The 27,011-nt window shown below is 37.0% G+C and overlaps 1 protein-coding gene across 5 annotated transcripts in view; it reads left to right on the plus strand.

Annotated features, from left to right (window-relative positions):
• PFKFB4 (6-phosphofructo-2-kinase/fructose-2,6-biphosphatase 4) overlaps positions 1–27,011 on the plus strand; it is an 86,235-nt gene that overhangs the window by 31,888 nt on the left and 27,336 nt on the right. For 3 of the 5 annotated variants that reach the window (XM_083351675.1, XM_083351676.1, XM_083351677.1), the window contains exons 1-7: positions 3,684–3,923; positions 20,829–20,945; positions 22,061–22,157; positions 22,549–22,615; positions 23,718–23,792; positions 24,704–24,760; positions 25,742–25,863. In XM_083351675.1, the coding sequence (XP_083207801.1) occupies positions 3,821–3,923; positions 20,829–20,945; positions 22,061–22,157; positions 22,549–22,615; positions 23,718–23,792; positions 24,704–24,760; positions 25,742–25,863 (638 nt within the window). In that variant the 5' untranslated portion in view covers positions 3,684–3,820. Of the gene's footprint in view, positions 1–3,683; positions 3,924–20,828; positions 20,946–22,059; positions 22,158–22,548; positions 22,616–23,717; positions 23,793–24,703; positions 24,761–25,741; positions 25,864–27,011 lie in introns of those variants that run through there. The other 2 variants (XM_083351678.1, XM_083351679.1) reach the window with 2 other exon arrangements.

A 27,011-nucleotide genomic window follows, 5' to 3' on the forward strand; every position in this document is an offset into this window, starting at 1 on the left:
GTACATACAATTACTCATTTTAAACATTCAATAATAACATTTCACAATATATTTGTTTTAATGAGTTACTGTGCAAATTTGTTACAGCTTCTTACATTCTTTAATTACGTAAAGGCTTTAAATAAGAAGATACGCAAGTGATTTTATTACTTAGCCACTGTAGGTAATATAAATCCAATTTTTATCTGTTCATCTTTGGAATGTTCTGTATTATTTTTGTAAAACTATGACTTAATAATCACAACAGTAAATGTACATTTTATTTAAAACAGTAAATATTGTTTAAATGGTCCTCTTTCCAGCTTTAAATCTGTTATGAATGTAAAAGGAAAATGATGATAACTCAGGACATATGAATGTAATAGATCTGTTAATTTTATGAGATTATAAAATTAGTGTTTTTTAGTGAGATTTAATTAATGACTTTGCCTAGTAATTATTTCATATTGTTTATTCTGGCTTTGAATAGGCAATTGGACGTGATGGCCTCTTCAAACTGTGATGCTACCAGAAAACAATATTTATTGTATTTTATTGAGTTTTGCAGTATTTGTATCCTGGGCACTTCATTAACTCTGGGTAGTTCTGAGTAGTTACTTAAGACAGTTCTTCCCTAGGAGAAAGAGCAGACAGGAAAGAATTAAAAAAACAAACCCTAAACACTTGAATAATACCTGGCTTCTTCACCTTGCAAACATAAGAAGCTATACTTCTAAACATGCTAGAGCAGGGTTCCCCAACCCCTGGTCCATGGACCAGTGCTGAGCCGCGGCATGCCAGCAACCGGTCCGCACAAACAAGGAAAGCCCCATCCATGGGATGAAGACAGCACACAAAACCACGCACCCTCTGGTCCATGGAAAAACCTTTCTCCACAGAACTGGTCCCTGATGCCCAAAAGGTTGGGGACCTCTGTGCTAGAGCCAGGAATAATAATATAACCATTATTAAATTGCCTGGAAAATAAATTATTGCATTTATTTATCCGCATCTGGATATATTAGCTATTTTTTCACACAGAAATATGCATGTAGCTATGTATCCCATTAGAACCACTCAAGCAGCAGAGATCCCTTCCCAAGTTGGCTGGTGACAACTGAAATTACATTCAAAGCTCTCAATACTATCAATGTTAGCAGATATAGCTTTCTGCCCATTTGTTCTTTTTCAACATTAAACTTTCCTCTCATCCAGTTTGGGGAAGAATCTGTCTTCCTACTAGCTTGGCAAAATACTATTTTTTAAAAATTAAAGTTACATTTGAAACTGATTTCTTTACAATTATATTCATGCAGAGGTGGGAGTGGGTAAGGTTAGTATACATTATGGCATAGAGAGAGCTAGTTTGATGTGGTAATTAAGGCACCAGGCTACAAAGCTTGAGACTCTGACTTCAAGTCTGCCTTAGCCATGATAGCCAACTGGGTGACGTTGGGACAGTTATTCTATCTCAACCCAACCCACTTTGCAGGGTGTTTTTTTGCTAAGAGAATAGGAGGAGGAAGGTGTGTTGGATATTTTTGCCACATTGAGTTACCTGTAAAAATAATAAAGGCAGGTTACAATCAATAAAGTAAAAATAAATAAATAAATAAAAAATAATAAAAAATAAAAATAATAAAATAAAACATGTACCACTGTAGTTTCCAGTCTGTATTTGCCTTCTGCTGATCCCAAAAATCATTTCCATGGGATTCTACCAGAGAATCCTAGGACTCTGGGCTAGCCTGAGATGTTTAAAAAGAAACCCTGAAAGAAAGCAATTATATACTATTACCATGTTGCTGCTAATAAAAGTTTACCACAGGCTGACCTCAACTTGAGGTATTCTTTACAGAGAATGTGAATGTGCAATCCTTCGGAATCAGGATCAGAGCAAACATCCATTGGTTAAAACCCCTCTATCCTGCATGGTGGTGTCTCAATTAACTTGAGATGAAAAATGAAAGATGTATAGTTTTGCCATTGCCCATCTCCTTTTCATGTTTTGATTGTCTGATTACATGCTGAAAAATTTGAATAGTGCGAATTCTGTCTTGATAGAGATGAGACAAGGGTCATCAGATGAGAAAAAAGAGAGCTGTGAAAAGAGCCAAATATGAATTAAAATGATCTTATCAGAGGTTATTGAGATAGATCAGTATTGTCTTCTGCCAATATAGTATAAAGATAAATTCTGAACATGAAAATGTAATTACTTGATCTATGTTACTGGTCTTTCTTCTCATGAACTGTGGTTCTAAACTAATTTCTATGTTTGAGAAACAAAGCTTGATATATCTTTAAAATGTTCTTTCATGTTAGAATCTGGTTTTTGGAGTGTTAATACGAAGGTATAAAGTGATCTTTAAGATTATAATGTAATTGAATAATGTGTTATTGCTAGTTTGTGGTTCAGTGTATTATGCATTATGTTTATGTATTATATGTGTTAGCAAATTGATTAATTCAGCAAACTATGGAATAGCTAATCATGGGTTAGCAAATTGTGCAAACAGTCCTACTCTAATAAAATAGAAACCAACATGAAATAATCTCTTGCAGGATAAGCTTCTAACCTTGGACCTTCTGATCACCTGTCATTAAAGTACTAATGAGGACTGATCCTGCTTAGCTTTTTCAAGATCTAAATGATGCTGCCTCTTGCTGTGATTGTGTGTGTGTGTGTGTGTCTATATATCTATATCTATATCTATCTATCTATCTATCTATCTATCTATCTATCTATCTATCTATCTATAATTTTACGGGAATGTTTGGATTTGAAGTGGTTTAATAATGCTAATAGGTGTGTGCTTCTGGTTTTTTTTTGTAAACCTTTCAAATACATTTCTAAGGTTCCCTCAAAACTACAACTCTCAGAGTTCTTGGATTAATAAGATGAATTTGTCCATGTTTCATTTTGAACTACTGCATAATACACTAAACTAAATGTATCAGAATATATTGAAATCTTGTCTTAGAGAATGAAAAAGAAACAGTAGGGACTTAATTATGACTGTAGTCTTAGGCATCTAAAGGTTTTTCAGATGAATAGCCTGCCTTTTTGGGGGGAAAAAACCCGCTGAATCATCATTTTCATTTTTATGGAAAAAAAATTGTATCCATTTTTTTAAAATCTGAAAAACACTTAGATGGGCTGTAGCTTAGGGAACCGTATGACATACTATTTAGCTTTTAAGATGAGAGATTGTACTGTTTTTGATCCGCTGTTCCCTGCCCGTTTAATTGCACTAAACACCTGGAGGTTTACTTCAGAGTAAATCCGCAAAGGTTGCGGATGGCACCTTTGCTTTCCGAAAACTGAACCTGCATCTGAAAGCGCTTCGTTTTGCTACCCAGCTGGCGGAGCAAACAAAGCCCTCGTTTCCCCGGCCCGTCCCGTTCACGCCGCTTTCGCGGCTCTCCTTTGTCTTCCGTATAGCAGCGTTTCCCAACCTTAGGAACTTGAAGATGCGTGGACTTCAACTCCCAGAATTCCCCAGCCAGCATAGCTGGCTGGGGAATTCTGGGAGTTGAAGTCCACGCATCTTCAAGTTCCTAAGGTTGGGAAACGCTGCCGTACAGGGCTGAGGGGGCGGGGCGAGTCCCTCCGCCTCGAGCTCCGCCACCTGTTCTCCGCGCTGGCCTGAGGAGGTGGGGCTTTGCTGCAGACCCCGCCCCCGCGGTGGCCTTGCCAGCCCCTGCCCGTCGCCGAGGGGAGACCGGGCACAAGCCGGCTGCCTTTGGCTGGCTAAGGCGCACCACCTCCTTGGGCGCTCGCGCTTTGCTGTCGTAGCAGACGGGACCGCAGCAAGAGCTCCGAGCCCCACAGGCCAGAATGGCGTCTTCGCCGTCTCGAGAGCTCACGCAAAACCCCCTGCAGAAGATCTGGGTGCCTTACAGCAATGGGCTTCCGGCGAAACACAGCGCGCAACGCGGCGGTGAGTGGCGGGTCGAAGACTGAGCTGAGATGGAAAAGGGAGGGGAGGGGAGGGGAGGAGAGTCGGGGCCGCTGGAGTTGCAGCACCCCGGCGCGGATGTTGGGTAAAGTATGAGGAAGCAGGACTTGGAAGCCGAGGCTGGCGGTAATTTCCCCCCCCCTCCTCCCCGCCCCCGTGAAAGACATGCCACTTTAAGCGTTGGATGGCCCTGTGGATTGAGGGAGTTGCTTTCCTCCTGGCTGTCAAAAGCCTGTGGTAAGGCGGAGTCCCCTCGGATTTTGAGAGGAGGCAGCTCCAGAGGAATGAAGTGATGAGCCGGGTGCCGTTTTTGGGTTGGCCTAAGGATTTTTGCAGCACCTGCTAGTTATGAGAATAGCTCAGGTATGGCATGGTATGCGGGACATCTTCCAAATGCCATTGCGCAGTACCGAGAGTTGTAAAAGCCAATTTGAAAAGAACTACAGGTGGTTTCTTGACATCCGCAACCCTTGATTGCAGTGATATTCAGGAAATTCCAGCTCTTTCCTTTTGTACTTAGCCACTACTGCAATACAGTACACGCAAGTTTTCTCCCACACGCATCGTATCTTCCCAGTGAAATGATGATGCTAATAAAAAAAGCCACGTGGATAATAAAATGTATGTTGATATGCCAATAATTTCATCTTTTAACAGCAGTTTTATAATATTAAAATTACCAGTATAAGTTCATTGAGTGATGCACGTAGTATCTTGGATGACAAATGTATTATTAATATTAAATAATAGTCAGTCCTTTCTTTACGTAACTGAATTGATGAGAGTTCAAGTAAAGATTTTGGGAAACTTACAACATGAGCTAGTGTGAGGTTGAGAACAATTTACCTGGAACTGTACTTAATACTGCTAACCTTTGCATATTAAGCAGGATTGAAGGTCAAATGGAACTAAGTAGGATGTAGTTTTGAATATGAATGGAATACAATAGCATTGGTAAAGGTGCTTCTAGAAAATATTGGGCAGAAAGGGAGAAATACCGGTAATTACTTTTTGAATTATATAAGGGAAAAGGGAAAAGTAAAGGAGAAAACGGTGGATAATCGATGATTTTTTTTAAAAAAATTAAAAAATGGATTTTTAAAATTTAAATTGGATTTTTTATTTTTATCAAATTTATTTTAATAAAATGCTTTTAGAGTAAAAATCTATCTAAATATAGTTTTCTATTTAACGTACATTAATAATTTAGTTTATTCAGCATGAAATGGAGCTTAGTTATGCAGCATGAGGCTGTATATTCTGCAATATTTACATTTTTGGTAAACTCATTTAATGAATCCAAGCTCTGCAAGCTGAGATAACATGTACTGCATTGATACATTCACACAATTTCACAGTAACCATGAGATAAATCATAAAGCAAAGTTCAGGAATATTCCTTTATCCCATTGTTTTGCAATCTATGTACATTACAAACTATATGATTGTTTGAAGAGAAATGCATCTGTACCGTGTTTTAATTAAATAAAATAATTTGAGCAGTTCTCCAACCATGTGTGATTAAACTATTAACCTAAAATCGGTTCTGATATCGCTATTTTATTACCTAACAGTTTATTATTCTAAATAGGAAACCTTCATTTTGTTTGCAAATAATATTAAAGATTCTAACTACCAGTAACAATGAGTTCTTACATTTAAAGAGCACCTGTCATTTCAGATCCATCATGGCAGCGCCTGTTAGCGGGCATCCACTCACCTGCTGCCCACCACGTCCCTCACCTTGTTGTGTCACTGCCGCATCACCAGCCGTCCCATTAAAGTGAATGGGACTGTCGGTGAGTCAACAGCAGGTCAGAGGAGGAGCCGCTGTGGGACAGTTGCTCTTTAAAAATTATGATTTAAATCGAGTTGATTTAAATCAAGCCTTTTCACTAGTGATTTAAATAATAATAATAATAATAATAATAATAATAATAATAATAATAATAATAATAATAATAATAATAGAAATAGAAATAGAAATAGAAAGACTGTTGCAAAGGCAAGCAAGGGTGGCACCAATAGTAATAGGCGCCTTTGGTGCAATCCCAAAACAACTGGAGCACCAATTGAACACCATCATCAGCATTGACAAATTCGCCATCAGTCAATTGCAGAAGGCGGCCTTACTAGGAACTGCTTCCATCCTGCGACAATATCTGTAATACCATCAAACATCCACAACTGCCTATACCAGGTCCTTGGTAAGGATTCAATAGGTAGACAGAAATGTCAAATCAAGTCTGAGCATCTGGCTGTCTGTGCAATTATCAATAATAATATAACAACAACAACAACAATGTTGGAAGGGACCTTGGAGGTCATCTAGTTCACCCCCCTGCTCAGGCAGGAAACCCTATACCATTTCAGACAAATGGCTGTCCAATCTCTTCTTAAACATTTCCAGTGTTGGAGCATTCACAGCTTCTGGAGGCAGGTTGTTCCACTGATTAATCGTTCTAACTGTCAGGAAGTTTCTCCTTAGTTCTAGGTTGCTTCTCTCTTTGGTTAGTTTCCATCTGTTGCTTCTTGTTTTGCCTTTAGGCGTTTTGGAGAATAGCTTGACTCTTCTTTGTGGCAATCCCTGAGATATTGGAACTCTGCTATCATGTCCCCCCTCGTCCTTCTATTCATTAAACTAGACATACCCAATTCCAGCAACCTCTCCTTGTAAGTTTTAGCCTCCAATCCCCTAATCATCTTTGTTGCTCTTCTCTGTACTCTTTCTAGATTCTCGACATCTTTTTTACATCGTGGTGACCAAAACTGGATGCAGTATTCAAAGTGTGGCCTTACCAAGGCATTGTAAAGTGGTATTAACACTTCACGTGATCTTGATTCTGTCCCTTTATTAATGCAGCCTAGCACTGTGTTGGCTTGTTTGGCAGCTGCAGCACACTGCTGGCTCATATTTAAGTGATTGTCCACTAGGACTCTGAGATCCCTCTCATAGTTGCTACTATTGAGCAAGGTACCTCCTAAACCAGACATGTCAAACTCGCAATGTCACGTGACGTTGCGCAATGTATCAGAGCCTTTTCTCCATTGCCGGCAATGGGGTGGGTGCGGCTTCTGGATGATGCGTCCGGCCCGCAGGCCGGCAGTTTGACACCCCTGTCCTAAACTATTCCTGTGCATTTGGTTTTTCTTGCTTAAATGTAGAAACTTTTTTTACCATTGAATTTCATTTTGTTAGATAGAGCCCAATGATCCTTCTGTATCTTAAGCCTGTCTTCTGGAGTGTTGGCTATTTTTGCCAGCTTGGTGTCGTCTGCAAATTTGATGAGTTCCCCATCTATCCCCTCATCCAAATCATTGATGAAGATATTGAAGAGCATTGGGCCCAGAACAGAGCCCTGGGGCAACCCACTACTCACTTCCCTCCATGTAGATGCAGTTCCATTGGGGACTTGATTTAAATCAAATCCATCCTGGGAGAAAGAAAGTTGTAGAGAGGGATGCTTGTTAGTTCAACTATAGCAGACATGTCAAACTCGCGATGTGATGTTGCATGATGTATTGGAGCTTTTTCTCCATTGCCAGCATTGGGGTGGGCGTGGTTTCCTGATGATGCATCTGGCAGTTCGACACCCCTAAACTATAGACTATGAAATTCATTCACTTAAAAACAGAAAAAGCTGGAAAGCTGGAACAACATCTGAAGATGTGGCACTCATGGGATAATGATAACCAACATTGGGAGATCAGAAATTGAATGTGTTTCAGACTCTTTACAAGGTGTGATTGTATTAGCAGAGAAAAATCTTCTTTTTGATGGCAGAATGAAGGTTGTGCACTCTAGGAAGATCATAGAGAAGATCAGGGGATCTTCTGTGGAAGTGGACTATAATCCCAAAGAAGAGGAGCTGGCTTTTGGTCTACTGTTCTATGTCCATGTAGTAGGAAGAAATATAGTGTCGAGCGGGCATGTTGTCTCAGTTAAGAGCTTTAGCAACTGAATATGTATGCTTTAATTATGGTAGGGAATATGTATTGGTGCCTTTGAGTACTGTATAAAAAAATAGTGTTGCCATTTGCATATAAGTTGTCAGTATAGGATGGAGCTGCTTGAATCAATACCTGCAAGCATATTTCAGTGTACTGTGTGCTGATAAGAAGATGTCATCTTGTGTCAAAAAATAATTGTGGTTGCTCTGTGCAGAGTGAGTCTACATCTGAATGGTTATGCAGGCAGCCTGTTAGGATTTTTGAGTTCTTGGCTTGGTAAAAACAATAACATCCATCAGGGCTTTTTTTCTCATAGAACGCTCATAACAGAGTTCCGGCACCTTTTTTGGATGGAACCTTGTAGAGTAGGCAAGGCGGGTTGTATGACATGTGTGAGTTCTGGCACCCTTTTCTTTTACAAAAGAAGCACTGACATCCATGAGCACTCTCTGCTTTAGGTTTTGTACTGCACCAGATACTGGATATTGAAATATATCCTAAATAATTTTTTTTCCCTGTAAGATGCCTGTTTTGCCCCATAGTTACTTCATTCGGGATATATTGCATTCAAAGGTGAAGTATTATGCAATGTTTGTGTAGTCATGGGAATCTGTAGCATTAAATTGCCCTCCACTTAGATAATGTTACGTTAGATCACAATTATAGAGAGCATCTTTAGTTTCACAAAGCTTTTCCCCCAAAAATCTCAAATAAAAATTATATTTTTTCATACTTTTCACTATTAGTTCAGTGACTTTTTGTTCAGTATGTGATCCTTTGTTAGATACATTGTTAAATTAGGAGCAGTGCTGTGAAGTATCAAGCCAGGTGTTCCCCCTTCCTTTTGATAACCCTAATCTCTCCCCAATTGAGAAAGTTTTTTCTGATGAAGGAAGTAGCATTTTATTAAGGTATCATTGTCTAGATTGTAGAACAATGCAAAGAGATAACTTAAATTTTGTCTTAATTAAATTTTTTTACCTTCAAGTAGATTCTGCTTGATTCTACTTTGAAGTCTTAATACATGTGTATAAATGTATAAATGTGTATGAAGGCTAGCTTGTACTGGTCTGAAAATAGTGATACTTCTAAATGATTTGGCTATAACTCTGAATGTTATTTGGACAAGGACAAACTATACCATTAGAGGAATAATCAGTGCAGGTAAGAAGAGTAGATAGGTGAATAGTAGATCCCATGTTTTTGATAGACCTTAACTTAATATTTTATTTGTACAGAATATTTAACCATGGTTAAGTTTATAATGCTTTATTTGATGTTGGAAACAAACCTAATGCTCATTGGCTACCTAATTTGGAACAAAATGATATGTTCCAAAATTTATTAATCTCCTGTAAAATAAAAAAAATCATTTGGCATCCTAAAGGTGGTTTTCAAAAGTCATCTTTTTTTCTTTGAAAATGTTTCGCTTCTCATCCAAGAAGCTTTTTCAGTTCTGGCTGAATGGTGGGGAATGGAAGGTTTTATATTTTTAGCAGTCATCTAGTCCTTACCCTTCTGAAGGTCCGTTGTTACCTCAGAGTATCTCATCTTTGGGACAACCGTGATCTGGATGATTGAGAAGTTCCATAGACATTCAATCATTTGGCGCTTGGTAAAAGTGCTGATAAAGTTAAAGTAATAGGGCTATACTATGACCATAATGCCTGCTGTAGTTAATACTCTAGTTACTGTATTATGTATTATGTAGGGGGGCGGAGCCAAGATGGTGGAGAGGCAGCAAAGGCTGTAAAGAGCTCCTCCAAAAGTAAAAGTATTATGTACTAACTGGAATTTCATTTTTGCCGCATACATATACAGCACATTTGAAAATCTAAAGAGAATAGCAGGGATGGATTACTGTTGCAAACCATTCTCAGTCCAAATACGAGGACAATTCAGAAATAAACCTCCATTTGGTTATCAATGACAGACACTTGCAGATACAGAACTTATATTAGAAAACTACAACATTGCATTACTTTTCGACATAATCACCATTCAAATTGAGGCACTTGTCATAACGTCTTATAAGGTTTGAAATTCCTTTTGCAAAAAAAAAAATCTCCTGCCTGTAACAGCATCGTGAAGTGCATTGTCATCATCGAAGGGATGCAACGCATGCCACTGTTAAATTTAAAAAACTGGTTCATTTTCAGTTGATCTAGCAGACAAGTCAACTGCAACACAACCTTCTCCTTCCACTCCTCACTGTCTACTGGACTACTGCACTTGGCGCCACAGGACGAGCGTTGCTATCCCTGCCTATTTCTCATGCATGCTCAAACGGAGGTTTATTTCCAAATTGCCCTTGTAGCAACATAGGTGGAGTATGCCTATCCTAGCACCTGGACATACCCATAAAATTCTAAGAACACCTGCAGAATTGTACTAGTAGGATATTTTGTGTTAGAAAGCACTGAAGAGAATCAGCAGAGATGCATTTCCTTTTATTATCTATAGCCAGAGGTCATGCCTCTGGGAAAATAAAGCAGGGAATAATAGATGTGTTGCAATTTCCTTTTAGCTGCTGTGAAGGAAAAAGGAGTTTAGATACATGAGCTGAATGTTACTGTCTTTATGACAAATTGACCTATTTGTTTATGCTGCTGTGGCATTTGTTTTACATGCAATAACTGCATACAATGTAAGTGACATAGATGCATATTAATCTTTAAAAATAATTGAAAATTATTTATTTTTAAGTTTTTTTATTACATGTGGCTGCCTTTCTCAAATGCATGGCTCTGGGTAGTTAAATATTTTTTTTTAAAAAATAGAGTGGGTTAGGACGCTGAGCTTGTCGATCAGAAGATCGGCAGCTTGGCGGGTCAAATCCCGAGTGCTGCGTAACAGAATGAGCGCCTGTTACTCGTCCTAGCTTCTGCCAACCTAGCAGTTCGAAAGCACGTAAAAATGCAAGTAGAAAAATAGGGACCACTACGGTGGGAAGGTAACAGTGTTCCGTGTGCCTTTGGCGTCTAGTCATGCCGGCCACATGACCACGGAGACGTCCTCAGACAAGCGCTGGCTCTTCAGCTTTGAAACGAAGATGAGCACTGGCCCCTAGAGTCGGAAACGACTAGCACGCATGTGCGGGGGAACCTTTACCTTTACCTTTAATATATCTATAACTAGGTATCAGTTATTTTTATCATGTTTTTAAGTATGTTTGGTTTGGTTTTAGTTTTTAGTTTTAGAAATAGGCAGCATAAAATGTGAACAAGTAAATAAAAAATACTGGTTTTAGGAACACGTATAGTTAAGTATCTGACACAGGTACTAGTATGTATGATGTCCATTTCCATGTTTACTGTAGTTTGTGAAATACTAATGAAACATGATCTTATTTATATACTCCTAAAATGCCTAGGACTGTAACCTTTAACTCGGCAAAATGGTGCATCATACAGCAACACTTTTTCAACCAAGGTACCTTAATTGAGGGGTTCCCAACCCCCGGTCCATGGACTGGTATGCAGCATGCCAGAAACTGGGCTATGCAAACAAAGCCCCATTCACTGGATGCAGGCAGCACACAAAACCATGCCCCCTCCGGTCCATGGAAAAGCCCCCAAGGAAATGGTCACTGGTTCCCAAAAGGTTGTGGGAGAGAGGATGGTTTTGTGTGAGCAGCAGGTTTGCATGTATGTGCGCACACATACACACTCATAGCTCCATTTGCACGTGTGCCCGCCGCTTGCGCAAATGGAGCTTCATGTGCATGCATGTGCACTGCTCTTACCAGTGGAGCTGTGTGCATGCTTGCCCACCACTTATGCAGCCCAGTTCTGAATGGGCCACAGCCCAGGGGTTGGGGACCCCCGACTTACAAAATACATTCAAAATCCTGGATCCATAGAACTGAAAATTGGCAAATTTTACAAAACATTTTATGACAAAATTACCATAAAGCATTTTATGACATAATACAAAAGGCCATGAAACATTTTTTGTAGTTAATTCCTGATGCTTGACTGTGCTATACTGTTCATCATAGGCTATTTTCAAGGCAAATATACATATCTCTGAATCTCTCTCTGAATTTTTTTTAAATTTTCAAGTATATTAGAAGCTCTGCCATTGTTGAAGACATTGAGGAATCTGTTAAGAAAATAGTAAGTTTAACTATAAAGTTACTATATGGTTTATAGTAAGTACAGTACAAATATGATATACAATGTAGTTGAGTATTTTTTAAAAAATATTAAAACATAGATGCTGCAGCAAGCTTTTCTTCAATCCTATCTGTACTTTGAACATAAGTTTTTTTAAAAAATTAAAAACATTTTAATAAATGCCTGATGGCTCTTTCAGCCATCTCCTGCGGCTCCCAGTTCTCTGCCATGCGCAGTCCCCCCAAAAAATGTGGGACTAAAAAGTTCAACCAATCAATTCAAATATGCAGGATAGGTGCATATCTCGCCTTGGCTCCACTCTTCAGTCAACCCCGTTCTGCGCATGTACGCACATGCGCACACATTTTTTGCGGCTCCCAGTTTTTCCTTTTGTGAGGGAAACGGTTCCGAGTGGCTCTTTCAATGTTTCAGGTTGCTGACCCCTATCCTAAACATATCAAGGTATAAATTCAGAAAACACCTAGGACATAATATAAATAAAAATAAACAATATTTATAATAACGGATTTTTACAAGAGACAGTAGGCGCGGCAAATCTGAATGGAACGCCCTGAACTGAAGGATAAAAATCTAGGTCTTTGCACAGTGCCAAAAGCCAGGCCTTGAGGAGAGAAGTGTTTCAAAAGCTAGGGTAGCCATGGCCCCCGTGCAAGCATATCTTTCAACCTTCACTGCTAAGGAGATGCCATCTGCAGACCTTAATGTTGAGCAAAATATTAGGAAAAAAGCTCCTTTGAGTCTTGAAACATTTAAATTATTTAAAGGTTATTATCAAAATGTTGTATAAGTTAGCCAGTTTATATCTTTAGGATTAGTTTCGTGTCTGCAAAAGATGCTTGAGGCAGCCTTCTGCACCAGGCTCAAATACTGAACCATTCAAGAGTCAACCCATGTAAGAATAAAGTGCACTGCAGTAGTCAAGCCTGTAAGTTACCTAAGTACAGAAAAAACTCTTATATTTGTTGATATTTGCAGAGAACATAACATAGAGAAGCCACAAAATCAGATATGAAAATCACTGGAAACATGTACTAGAAAACAATCCAGGTATCTGTCGAATAAAGCAGATCATCTCCCCTCTTAAAACAGATCTACAACCCTGCTTTCAAACAGCTTTCTAAATCTACAGAACCATCTTCTGGTTTTCTGAGCTGTTTTTTCTCTGTTTTTTGGGAAGGCTTCCAAACTGGCACTCCCTTTCTTGCTCCAAGCTTTCTACTTTCCCCCCCTCTATCCACCTGAGAAAGGAATGTGTCTCCCTTATCAGGGAGACGGTTACAGAGTAATAAAACGGAGAAGACTTTGAGATGCGCGTCAGCTGTGCCAGTTACCTGCCCATCGTGCCACCTGTGGATTGGCTGGATTTCAAGTGGACATTATGACTTTGGCGGGGGGAGGAGGAATATTTTCCCCAGATCTCGCCTTGACTTCCCTACTGTCACTAACCCCTAATAAAAGTTGCCTTTATACAGAGGCTTACCGAAATTGGTATGAAATAAATTTTGGAATACTTTGGAATACTTGTAAGCATTCCTTTAAAAGGTAATTTCTTTGTTTTCATACACGGAATATTAATTTGTCTAAGTATCATAACTTAGAAACCATATGATGTTGAGAGGAACCACTCAGTTGAGTTGAGGTGCAAAGGCTACGTGTGATATAAAAATAAGAAGTTTGGAAAAGCTGTGTCCTATTTATTTTAAGCACATTGTCAGTGTACAAAACATGAAAACAAAAAAGCCCTGCTGGATTAGGCTATAGTTCCATCTGGCCTCTCATTTTTTGTTACCCACTGACCAACTGGATGTATTTGAGATGCTCATAAGTCCAGATAGAGAGCAATAATTGCTATAGCTTCCCAGCAGCCAATTTATAAAGCATGCTGCCTATGATTCATTAGGACAGAGTAACACAGTCATCAACCAGACATTGAGGACTTCATGTTTTAAGCACCTGTCCGGTCTCTTTGAAGCTGCCCAAATTAACTGTATTGCCACCACCAAAGGGAGCAAATCCCACAGTTTAGGTATGTGAAGAAATATTTCCTTTGGACAAATTTTACTTTCCCTGTATGAAGTTTCAGTGGAAGACATCAAGTTTTAATGTTGTACTGGAGAAAACAGTAAATTTTCATGCATGATTTTATAAATATATCTCACTTTACATTATGTTTCAAGTTAAAGTGCCCTAATTGCTGTAATCTCATTTCATAGGAGAATTGCTCTCCTGATGAATCATAGGCGGCATATACTGGCTGCTGGGAAGCTATAGCAGTTATTGCTCTCTATCCAGGCTTGTGAGATTGCTAATAATTTGTGTTCCTTCATTTTGTACCTCTTCCAGCAATAAAATATTCTTGTGCAGTTGTAGTTACGGTTCTCTGAGCATGGTAAACAATACAATACCTTGGGTTAAGAACACCTAACTTAATGGACAATTTGTAGTGATGGACGGATTGCTGTAAAGCCTATTATATTAAAAATTTGAGTTAAGTACAATGGTTTGTTAAGTACACACACATTTTGTGACACTCATGAAAGCATTGTGTGACTTCAGCAGTCTGCCAGCTCGAAGCCTTTTAAATTAGATAATTTTTTTACATATTTGTTTTCCTTATTTACCCTTTACATGTGTACTTGTTCTAACTTATCTACAGATTCAACTTAAAGACAAACTTAGGGATGGGTCCCATTTGTAACCCAGGGACTGCCATACTAGAACACTATTGTATCAGCAGTTTCTATTTCTTAATTCCTTGCATGGACCTTGCCTTTTTTATAGAGCTGCAGTTGGCGTAATGTTTTCATTCATTGTCTATCTGATGCCAAGATCATGTTGATATGTAAATGAAGTTTGGATTCTCTCTATGTGTTCTACACTGAACAGCATTTTGAAATTCATTTAACCAGCCCTTTTTTTTGCATTTATCAATTTGAACTATTTGTATCATTAGCTACTTCACTACATAACTCTAACTCGAGATCATTTATATACAAATTTAAAAAAAAACACTGGTCCAAATGCCAATCCCTAATTTACACTACTTTACACATCTTGTGAATATGAGAATAAATCAGACATTTATTCTTCCTTCCTATTTTTCTTTATTAACTATCTCTCAGTCCGTGAGAGTATCTTTTATCATACTTTACCCAGAACTCCATGGGTTAAGTTTTGTAAATTAGGATTGTCTTTTCCAAAAGAGCAAAGATATGCAGTTGTGATCCTCTGACACTCCACTTCTCTGAAACAGTATTATTTATTAATAATTGAGGAATTATTAGACTCAATCAAATTGAGCTAATGTTAATGCTGATATATTAACTTCGGAGAGTTTTTTGTTCAGCTTGATAAAAATAGATGCTTCACCTACATGTTCTCAGAATATCGAAAAGTTTTAAAATACATTTTATCTTTAACAATCCCCCCTCACCCCACCCCTACCTATCCCTCAGAATATCTACTGAATAAAAATCTGAAAAACAAAGGTTGAACTTGTCGATAGTTCTCAACTTTCATCAGCTAAAATCAGAAGCTATTGAATATTACAAACTAGATTATTGTAACACATCTGAGAACTGACATTTTTGGAGGGGAGGAAGAGGAGACAGATAGGCAGAAAATAGAAGCAATTCATTTTGACACTTATTTGTGGACAGTTTTGGACAAAAAATAATTACGGGACTGATTATAGTTTTTTATTTCATAAGGAAATGGGGAACATATAGCTTTTTTGCTTTAAAAAATAAATTCATTTAGCCTCTGTAATAGTATTCTGGGAATAGATTTATTTCCTGTAGTTTATGAGTGTTGTGTAATCTTCAATTTCTAGTTGCTCAGAATTTCATTCTTGCACAATTGCTTTGAACATTTTCTAATTGGAGATTGCCCATATTCCATCTTAGTATCAACAACTTACATAAACTTGGTTGGCAGTCATACATGAGAATTATGATTCAAAGCATTTTATGCATATCCTTAATTTATTGTTACTGCATTATGATGTCTACAAATAGAAGGATATTTTAAAAATGAATATTAGCGTGCAATAGGTATCATTGTCAGTTAGTCATTTGAACATGGAAATCTCAGTTCTTGTGTATAAATGGGAACATGTGTGTTTATTTGCAAGAAAAAACTTCATAAGCAGCAAACATTATAAAATATTGTAATGTTGGCTTCCAATCGAGGACAGTTAGAATCACATTCTATTATTTATTTATTTATTTATTTATTTATTTATTTATTTATTTATTTATTTATTTATTTAATTTCTATACCGCCTTTCTCCTGAAGGACTCAGGGCGGTGTACAGGGCAATAAAATGCAATAAAAATACAATATACAAAAGTTAAAATAAGAATTAAATAGAATAGCCCAATTGCAGTAAAAAGTTAATTAAAATTACAATTAAAATACCCCAAACCCATCAGACCAGGCCGGCTTGTTCAAATAGGTGAGTTTTCAGGTCACGGCGGAAAGAGCGAAGGTCAGGAGCCATCCGGAGCTCAATTAATGGGAAGACCTAAATCTTGAAAGTTCAGAGAGAAATTCTGGGGTATCTGATATTTTGATTAAAGTATGCATCAAAATCAGGCCACAATATTTTTTGTGTGCCTAATGAAATTGATTATAAATGTATTAAAAGTGAATGGGAAAGGATTAAACTTCAGTTTGCAACTTTTGGATAGTGGTGTCTTGCACACTTCAAATCGTATACACCGTATTTTCCGGCATATAAGACGACTGGGCGTATAAGACGACCCCCTACATTTCCTGTTAAATTATAGGGTTTGGGCTATACTCGCTGTATAAGACTACCCCTCTTCCAACGCACACCAAATAAAAATTAAAAAACATCAGATTTGATTTTAATATGGTAATTTTAATTCAAATACTTATGACATGCAGGTACTTAGTAGGAAAACTGTCACTTATAAACATAAGGCTGTTTGTCATCAAACATGTAAACATAAAACAGTGCAAGTGGATTAAATTTTTCCTAATTCACTCTAAAGCTTTCCCTGCGCAGACCAAATGGGAGATCCGCTCCAGGTTTTCCAGCCCACCCGCCCAGTTCCTGAGTCAAATGTGTCCTTAGAGCTAAGCAGCTGCTCTGACTGCTGCATTCCCCACCTGCCTTTCAAGTTGGGATAGACTGCAGCTGCTCTTCAACTTTAGAAGGAAAGACGCCCAGACCCCAGCCTGTAAAAAATCACAGACTGCAGCTTCTTCCCCAATTGGTCCCGCTTTCCCTGCACAGACCAAATGGGAGATCCACTCCAGGTTTTCCAGCCAGCCCTGTCCCTAAAGTTTCAGCACCCGGCGTATAAGACGACCCCTGACTTTTGAGAAGATTTTCATGGGTTAAAAAGTCGTCTTATACGCCAGAAAATATGGTAAATCTTCAATAGCAGAATTGCAAAAGAAGAGCTTAAATATTAAATAGGTATAATAGATGTTTATAGTTTCAAAACAATTAACTATTATGTTTTGTGCAGTGAACCCAAATTAAAGTTAAGGTTTGCTCATGGACATATATAATTAGAATTGGCTTGTAGTCTTTATTCTTTATAAACAAAGGCATAGTGGAATTCAAAAAGTAAGTGATTGCCACATGCATGAACTCACTTTTAGTAGCCTAGAAAGTTTGCTTCACAATTCTTTGATGCTTGTTATAACTTGTCCTGGAATTATAATTTGTATTCTTTTACAACATTTAACTTATTTTTCCTGTCTTCTTATATCCGTGTATATTATCTGTTATCTGTATCTCAAATAAACGCACTTACAAGTGCATATTTTCCAATTGTTCTGACTAGTTTTGATCTTTCTAAATGCGTGATTTTATTGCTGCTGGGAAATTACTCAAAAGACAGTGTTGCCTAATGATTTCTTCACAAAGTGGTTAAATATGGCTATATTTAAATATGGCATGTGTGATGCAATAATCAGAAAAGATAGTTACTAAATAAATCTTTTTGCTGACACCTGGTGGCCGTCCAGATTTTTTTTAGCTCTAAGTTGACACCATTGAAATAAAGAAAGGCACAAAATGCACTTGGTAGTTTTACATTGCATTATAAGTGGAAAGGGTTAATTCCTTCTGCTGGTAGTCTAGCCAGTGGAATCAGGAAGAAGAGCTGATTTTCTCAAAATCTGCTTCAGAGGTTGGTGCATCATTTGAAGAGGAGCCGAAGAGAAAGGAGAAAGTAGGAAATCCCACTGCATGAAATTTTCATAGCAAAGCTAGCTTAATTTGTAAGTACTAGTTTGCTTGTGAGGGAAGGGGAAGAAGGCTCTCAATTGTTATGTAAGATGAATTTACACAATGGAAGCAGTTGTATGGTATTGTAATATGTGCTTTAGTGTTTACAATACATATCTTTTCTTGTTTTAGATTAAATAGAATGTCGGCCACTTAATTTTTCTCAATGGCAACATTGGCTTTTGGATAGGTTTTGGAGGCATCATAATAGTAGGCGGACCTGAGCCAACAAACACATACAGTAGGTCCTCTTTTGAGAGTGCATTTAATTTTCTCTTTCCCAAGTAGCTGTTTGTCAGGGAACATATTTTGATAGAGTCTGAATTGTTGGTTAGTTCAGGAACTGAATGCAGCCCCATGGCCAAAGGTTGCCCATCCATAATGTATAGAGATATTACTACTTATTTTTGTAGTGTTTATATATTTGAATGCTTTTCTGAAAAATGCCACAGCTTCATTAAAAATAGACCATCTAAGTTTAGTATTTTAGTGTAGGAGCTGTATCTGTTTCATATATGTGTTAGAAAAAAACAAAACAGTCCCTATTGGTAAATTTTGAAGACCATATAGGAGCCGTGACCAGGGGGGCTTTTGTCCAGGTTCGCTTGGTGCGCCAGTTGCGACCCTATCTGGACCTAGATGCCCTATGCACGGTCACTCACGCGCTCGTGACCTCCCGTTTAGACTACTGCAACGCTCTCTACATGGGGCTGCCCTTGAGGACCACTCGGAGGCTTCAGCTGGTGCAGAATGCGGCTGTGCGAGTTGTGATGGGGGTTTCCTGATACTCCCATGTAACACCTCTACTCTACGAGCTGCATTGGCTCCTGGTTGCCCTCCGGGTGAGATTCAAGGTGCTGGTGATGACCTATAAAGCCCTAAATGGCTTGGGTCTGGGATATCTGAGGGAACACCTGCTGCCGGCATCAAGTTCCCTTCGTCCAGTGCACTCCCACAGGGAGGGTCTTCTCAGGGTGCCACCGGTAAGATATTGCCGGCGGACGACACCCAGGGATAGGGCCTTCTCAGTGGGTGCGCCTGCCCTTTGGAACCAGCTGCCAGTGGATCTGAGGACCGCCCCCGACCTCCGTTCATTCCGCCGGGACCTGAAGACCTGGCTCTTCGAGCTCTCTGGCCCAGGCTGAGAATTAATCTTAATTTTAACTGGGGTTTTATTTATGCAGGGACGAATATAATTTTTTTAAAATTTGTTTTTAACTTTTGTATCTTTGTTTTTTAATCACCCTGTAAACCGCCCCGAGTCCTTCGGGAAAGGGCGGTATATAAATGTAATGAAATAAAATAAATAATAAATAAATCATGATAGAAGTTTTATCTTTCATTATCTGCTCTGTCCCTTTCATTTCCCTTGTCCATAAGTCATTCTAGAAATGGTGAAAATTAAAGAAAGTGAGGCCACCAAAGAAGTACAAGTAAACTTGTACAAACCAGATAATTCCTGGTTGTAATATGCCACCAGAAGCCTAAAAAAAGCAGATGTTCTGAAGTTTGGGCTAATAAAACCAGTGTTTTCCAATTTACTTTTTTCCTCTTGTTATGAACTTCAGCAAATCAGTGTGCTCAGCCATGTCTGATTTGCAGTGTTCTTAAATTTTTTACATTAGTTTTTTGGGCATGGATAATATTACCCTCTTGACAAAGCAAACGTAATAGTTACTAAGGTAACAAATGTGAAATGTTTATTTTTTATTTGTTGAAAAGATTTATATGAACACCTATCTAAAGCAACTCTTAAGGGATTTTTACTTCTGTCATTTTGGTGTTCAGTCACTAAATACTGTCTGACTCTCAAATTCATGTTCACTTCTGTCATTACCACCACTCTATTGTCTTTGCACTAGCATAGTTTTGTTTTGTTATATTGATGCTTGTAATTGTTTGTGGGAGTATTATGAAATGGTAGTTACTGTGTTCTATTTTTTTAGTTTAAAAACAATTCTAAAATTGTAAATAACATGATTGATATTTTGGGAGATTTTTCTGGCCTGGCCTGACAACTTGAGTACATTTGGCTATTTTAACAAATGTTTGGAAATATGGCATATCTTGTCATAGCATAAAATTGAGTTATGGTTCCCACAACATGAAAAAGTTGCTCATTACTAGTCTGTATTTTGAGAAAACTTAAGTATTATCTTCAAAGGACTCTTTTTCAGGTTCAATGAGTAGGAGTAAATAGTATTTGGTAGGAAGCAAATTATATACCACAGCTAGCTTGAGTAACTGGAAAAAAATTATTTGAGGGGAATAGATGAAATATGTGAATAGGTTTCTGAACTTGTTTTCAGAGTAACTATGTAAATTTATAGCAAACATTTGTGGACTTAGTAAAATAAAATAATTAATAAAATCAGTACACTGTTTTGAATGCTTCATCAAAATGACAAGGCTCTCCCTGGAGTGCTGTTATTTCCATTAAAAGATGCCCGCTATTTCCTAATTTAGTCTTCAGATCTATGACTGATATTCTTGTTTTTAATGAATACTAACTGTACCATTTTTTTATAGTATGCATGACAAACTGTCCTACTCTGATTGTAATGGTTGGCCTTCCAGCAAGAGGAAAAACTTACATATCAAAAAAATTGACACGCTACTTAAATTGGATTGGAGTGCCTACAAAAGGTGAGTGCTGTCACAACAAAATTTAGACAGGAATGGTTCCCGTACATACAGTATATTATGTTACATGGCAAATATCAATCCCTTTGGCTTCTAAGGGGGCCTAAATGTATACTACCCAAGTAGCTATTTTTTTTCTTTTTTTCTTTCTGTTTAGATGTTGTTGCCTATTTTGGTTTATCTGTTTTCTTTTTAACAACTCAGTGGATAGTATTAAGTAAGCTTACGCAGAAACCTTTCTTTTACACCAAATATTTTGATGTATTTTGCAGCTTCTCCTTAAAGTTATATTCAGTTATATTCAGTAAAAGCTAAATAATCTTATTTATTTATTTTTATTTATTAAATTTATATGTATCCCATTTTTCCAATCATAGTTAATACTGATATAGTACCTTTTCTATCTTTAATAATGTAATTTATCTAAACTTTAGAGTATTAGTAATCTCTAGACCACGCTGTATTGAAATAATAAATGTAATATATCTGTTTTATAATTATATAATGAAACAAAGAAAAAAAATGAGTACTGTAACAGAGTAAGATTTTATTGATTAGTCACAAAGTCAGCCAGATGTTTAGACTGAATTTAGCGTTTTTACCAACCTATCAAGTCCTTTCCAAAGACATAGGATAGGTAGATATTAATGTTTGGTTAACCAAGATAAAATGTATTATTGGTTAAAGGTATTATTACTGCTATTTTTTATCTAAAAATGTCACTAGTGTGCACAGTGCTTAACCAATTTTTAAAAAGTTCATTATGCTCAACTGCTTTCAATTAAAAGTAAGGAAAGGAAAATGGAAGCAAATAGCAAAAGAAGCTAAGATGGTTTGTTTTCAGTTCTACATACCTAGATTTAATCACAGATTTAATTCGTGATAAGTCATTGTGTGTTAAAAGCTTCATGGGAAAAATTGGTTCTGAGAAGAACTGGAATGGTAAAGCAATGCCCTTTAGAGCTTCCTATAACAATATTTTAGGGTATAATTGTAAAGTGATCTGGCTTCAAGATTATAACGTATAATACATTTTCTGGATATTTGGGATGACTCTATAACTGTAAGTTATAGGAGAAAATAAAAACTCAATTTTCCTCTTCGACTTTTCTGCACAGAGTTTAATGTTGGACAGTACCGTCGAGATTTGGTAAAAACATACAAGTCCTTTGAATTCTTCTTGCCAGACAATAAAGAAGCCCTGAAAATCCGAAAGTAAGTTTGTTATGTGCTACTTTCTGTTGGCATCATGTTGCTGTTTTGAACTAAAGGAATGTTGATGTTAGCAATTAGAAACAGCTGACGCTGTTGGTTGTTTTACCAAGGTGGAAAAGTAGGAGAGCTGTCTTGAGAGATGCATGGTTCAGCCTTTGTTTTCTTCCTATAATCATTGTTTTAATTTTACTGGCCATGCTGTAATCTGTGAACTGGAGGAAGACATATACGTTGCTCCAGTATTTCTGAAATGTGCCTTTTAAGTGCTTTGGTACATGAGGCTGAGTCCTGGTTTGTGTACAGTCTTTTAATAATGCTGAACAGCCCTGTGTGTCTGTAACTGTGAAGTCTTGTCAAGGGGATAACTAGGATGTTGTCTCTTCTTTTTAAGACAGTGTGCCTTAGCAGCACTAAATGATGTTCGGCGATATCTCTGTGAAGAAAATGGGCATGTGGCCGTAAGTGTTCTATAGTACATGGCTAAACAAATGAATACTAGAACAGTTTTTCCTAGCCTTTTGAGGTGGTGGCTCTCAAATTCCATAAGCTGCTACATAAATACGAGGTTGGAGGTTTTGCCCAGTCTAACCCCAGTGTGATCATTGGTTCTGGTCACTTGCTTTATTACTGGGGGAAATTACAACATACACTACATAGTACTAACCTTCTCCCAGCATCAGTGGATAATTTTCATATCTGTATCTGCGACATCAATTTTTATAATGCAGAAGTAATTTTAAATTGTTGCATTACTAAAGGCTTTGTAAGTCACATTTGGAAAACGGAACACCTTAAAAAAAGATAGCCCTATGAAATAGCTTGAACAATATGTTATTTTATTTCTGTTTCTTATTGAGTTGGGTGGTGTGAAAATCAAATAAATAGGCAAACATTAGGTACAGGTTAGTATGATATGTGTGTCATATGTGTATGAATTATAGTAGAAAGAAAGGTGAATGGAACAAATATTTGTACAGGCATTTTGCTTTTGAAAATCTCAGAAATATATGGGAACAGCACGACATAAAATAGGCAGAATGTCCTATATATTTTATTTGTAATTTTAGTGCATAATCTTCAATATTAATTTGAGACAAGGTATTTCATAAATCTTGAGAGAATATGAGTTAATTCTGGATAATTTTTATTCTTCTGTATGTGTATCTTATAGCACATTCATAATAAATTGTGTTATGTAGAATAATAACATAGTTATATGCAACTAGGATATAGTCCTATTGAGTATATTCATTCTGTCATTTTATTCAAGATAACACTTCAAAATATTTGTGACAACCGTGTTTGGGAGTGCCCTCTGTTAATGGGAATTAACAGCTCAGCAAATACACATTTAATTGAACTATTTGTTCTCCTTGCCATTAGTATGCCAGGCATACATATGGAAGATATATGTACCTATATACTGTGCAAAACCATACAGTAGTTGCTAAAAATACTTAAGACAAAGCTATTATATTTTATTAATGATTCATGAAAAATTACAAAGAGATATATATTTTTCCACTGATATACCAATGATTCCTGTATTGTCTCATCCAGGTTTTTGATGCTACAAATACTACAAGGGAGCGTAGAGACACCATATATAAGTTTGGTGAAGAAAATGGATTTAAGGTCAGTTGAATAAAGATACTAAAATTATTTAGTCCTGGGATGTATAAAATGTTTGTTCTAAATATTACACTGATTGCAAAGAAACTGACTGTAACTGCAGGTTAAAAGTATTGGCTGTAATTCTGTAAAACGCCCCCCAAAATTTTTTCTAGTAAATTATGCTCATAATAACTTATTTTGGAAGTTTACTTCGATGGTTGACAGTAACTATTATGCTGCTATTTAATATGAAAGAAGATTCTGTTGTGATTAGAAATGCTCACTTTTAAGACAGCTGGCAATTTTAATATTGCATGTACCATTAATTGCCTTGTTAATTATAACTCTCGTGTATTTTTGTGAGGAGATAAAGAAGAGATATAGCCATGTTCCCTTGATTTATTCCTCTAGAAAGATACAGTATATGGAATTTTCTTAAAAATTTCTGTTACATGACAATTAAAAGGATTTCATTAAAGCCATACTATCTGAATTAGTTGAGAAAAAGATCAAGGGAATTTTTAACATACTACAACTACATTATAATAATTATACAAGAAAAAAGTTTGTATGATTAGGTTTGAACTAATACAGGTAGTCCTCGTTTAGTGATTGCCTTGTTTAGCAACTGTTCATAGTTATGGCAGTGATGAAAAAGTAACTTTAAACCAATCCTTGCATTTATGACCATAGGTCTATTAAGCAGTGAAAAGCTTAAACTTAGATCATAGGCCGAATTGTAGTTTTATTTAGTGACTACTTTGCTTAACAATCAACCAACTGGTTCCAGCTGTGGTTACTAGACAAAAACTATTTGATTTGTTGTGTTTTGCTTTTAAGTATGTAAATTGAAGCCTGCTTTGCATTGTTTTAGAAAGTGAAAAATAATGTGTAAGGGTCTAGCATCAATGTTCTTCCTGTTTGACTTGTAGACCTTTTTTGTGGAGTCAGTATGTGTTGATCCCGAGGTAATTGCTGCAAATATTGTGGTGAGTAGTAACTTCCGTTTACGTTAAAATATTTGTGCTCAGTTTACTTCCCAGAACCACTGAATCTTATCCAGCTGTTTCATTCCCTCCCATACTAAGTAGTTGGATACAATTTTTTTTGGTAAATGTTATATATACATGTATGCACGCAGATAACATATTTCACTTCTGAATTGATTTCCCGTTAAGGTTTGTTTTTAAAACTGCAGATTACATCATGAACATTTAGCTTCGTATCATTTCCCTGACTGGCTGAGCTTTCCAGGTTTTCTTCCCGAGCATTCTTGCATTCACTGGGGACTGGATTTGGGAAACTGGCTTGCAAAATATGTATTTTACCAGTGAACTCTGCCTCATTTCAGGAAAGGCAGAAAACAAACTAACCATATAATTGCAGAACAAGCCTAGGGGAAGTATGAGAATATTATTTCTCAATCACCGAGCTATAGAAATTTATTTATTTAGTGTATGGCATCTACAGAGATCATGATATACAAATTCAGTTTAAATAAAGCATCAGCAAATGTCTGTCTGTCTGTCTGTCTGTCTGTCTGTCTGTCTGTCTCTCTCTCTCTCTCTCTCTCTATATATATATATATATATATATATATATACCTACCTACCTACCTACCTACCTACCTACCTACCTACCTACCTACCTATCTGTCTACACACACATACACACACACACACACACACACACACACACACACCACGATTATAGGACATAATATATTAAATTAAGGCTATAGAAATAAAATGAAACCAGAAGTGTCAATCTTATGATAACAATTTACCATCCACATTATATTTTCTACTGATATTTAATTTGTACATTTTCCCTAAAGTGTTGAAGTATTAAGGTTTCCCTTTGAAATTCAGTTTTTTTCTACTTAAAAACACAGAATATAGGAAAGCATCATACATCTAATTGACTTCTTTTATAATATTTAGAGATTTCTTTGTTCTGTGGTTTCTTAGCAAGTGAAATTAGGCAGTCCTGATTATGTTGACTGTGCTAGTGATGAAGCTACAGAGGACTTTATGAAAAGAATTGAGTGTTACAAGAATTCGTATGAGACGTTGGATGAAAATCTAGACAAGTAAGTGACCATTTGAATTTTAATTAAAAACAACAATAGGGTACCTTAAAGGTTAATCCATTTAACATAATGTTTAGCGGATCACGTCCTCTCAGATGAATGATATAAATTAATGTGAGGGAGATTATATAGATACTTTTAATAAGCAAGGAAAATCTAAAAAATGGGATAGTAATGAGAATAAGCAGAAATGCTTTTAGGATTAGAAGATAGAGACAGAATCGTGAGATACAGCAGGTCATAAATAAAGCAGAGGGATGTGTGCTTGTCAGTCCTAGGTAGCAAAATCAACAAAGAACACTATGGCCCTTTACTGTGAGAGATTTATACTCCTGACAATTTTATTACTCAATTGTTGATGTTTACGCCTGGCTTGTGATCTGGAGTGAGAAAAATGGGAAGTGAGAAAGGTTAAAGAAAAAGTGAAATTCCATGGTTGCCTGAAAAAATGACCAAGTGTGAAATAATCACAGCATTTAACATGGATATTTTGGACATTAATCGCTATAATTTAAAAATAACTCTTGGTCCGCATTCAGTCCATGACAAATGGCATTTAAGTTTTCTGATTCAGTCTGCTTTGTTCTTTTTGTCAAATATGACCATCTTTTATTTTTATTATTTTATTTATTAAATTTATATCTTTCAGAGTGACTTTTGAGGTCAAAAGTAGAACGTTACGGGGAGTTTATGTGTTTATTTTATGCGACCACACATTTTAAGAAACACAACTCTGGGCAACTTACAACAGCAATAAAACCCCAAATACATTAAAAACAATTTAAAAAACCAAAACCTTGTTCTTCAGCCGTTCCCCTTTACTGTTTCCAACAAAACCATCTCTAGGCTCCAGTCTTACTGAATCCCAATGTTTAGGGAAGAGCCAGTTTTTTATGGCATTCTGAAAGACTAGGAGGGTAGGGGGTGTGCCGAATACTGGGGTAGGTTGAGGTTGGGTGTTCTGTAGGGCAGAAGCTGCTACAGAAAAGACATACTTTCGAGGTCCTACTGGAAAGATGGCAACATATCACAAATCTCAGAACATTACTGTTTCTGATGTCATCTCTGGATATTTACCTTTTTATATGTAAAATATAGTAAATATTGCTAATAGATGTAGGTAGAACATGTAGATTGTTAGCAAATAT

The sequence above is a fragment of the Vipera ursinii genome, assembly GCF_947247035.1.
Source record: "Vipera ursinii genome assembly, chromosome: 2".
Classification (NCBI taxonomy): Eukaryota; Metazoa; Chordata; class Lepidosauria; order Squamata; family Viperidae; genus Vipera; species Vipera ursinii.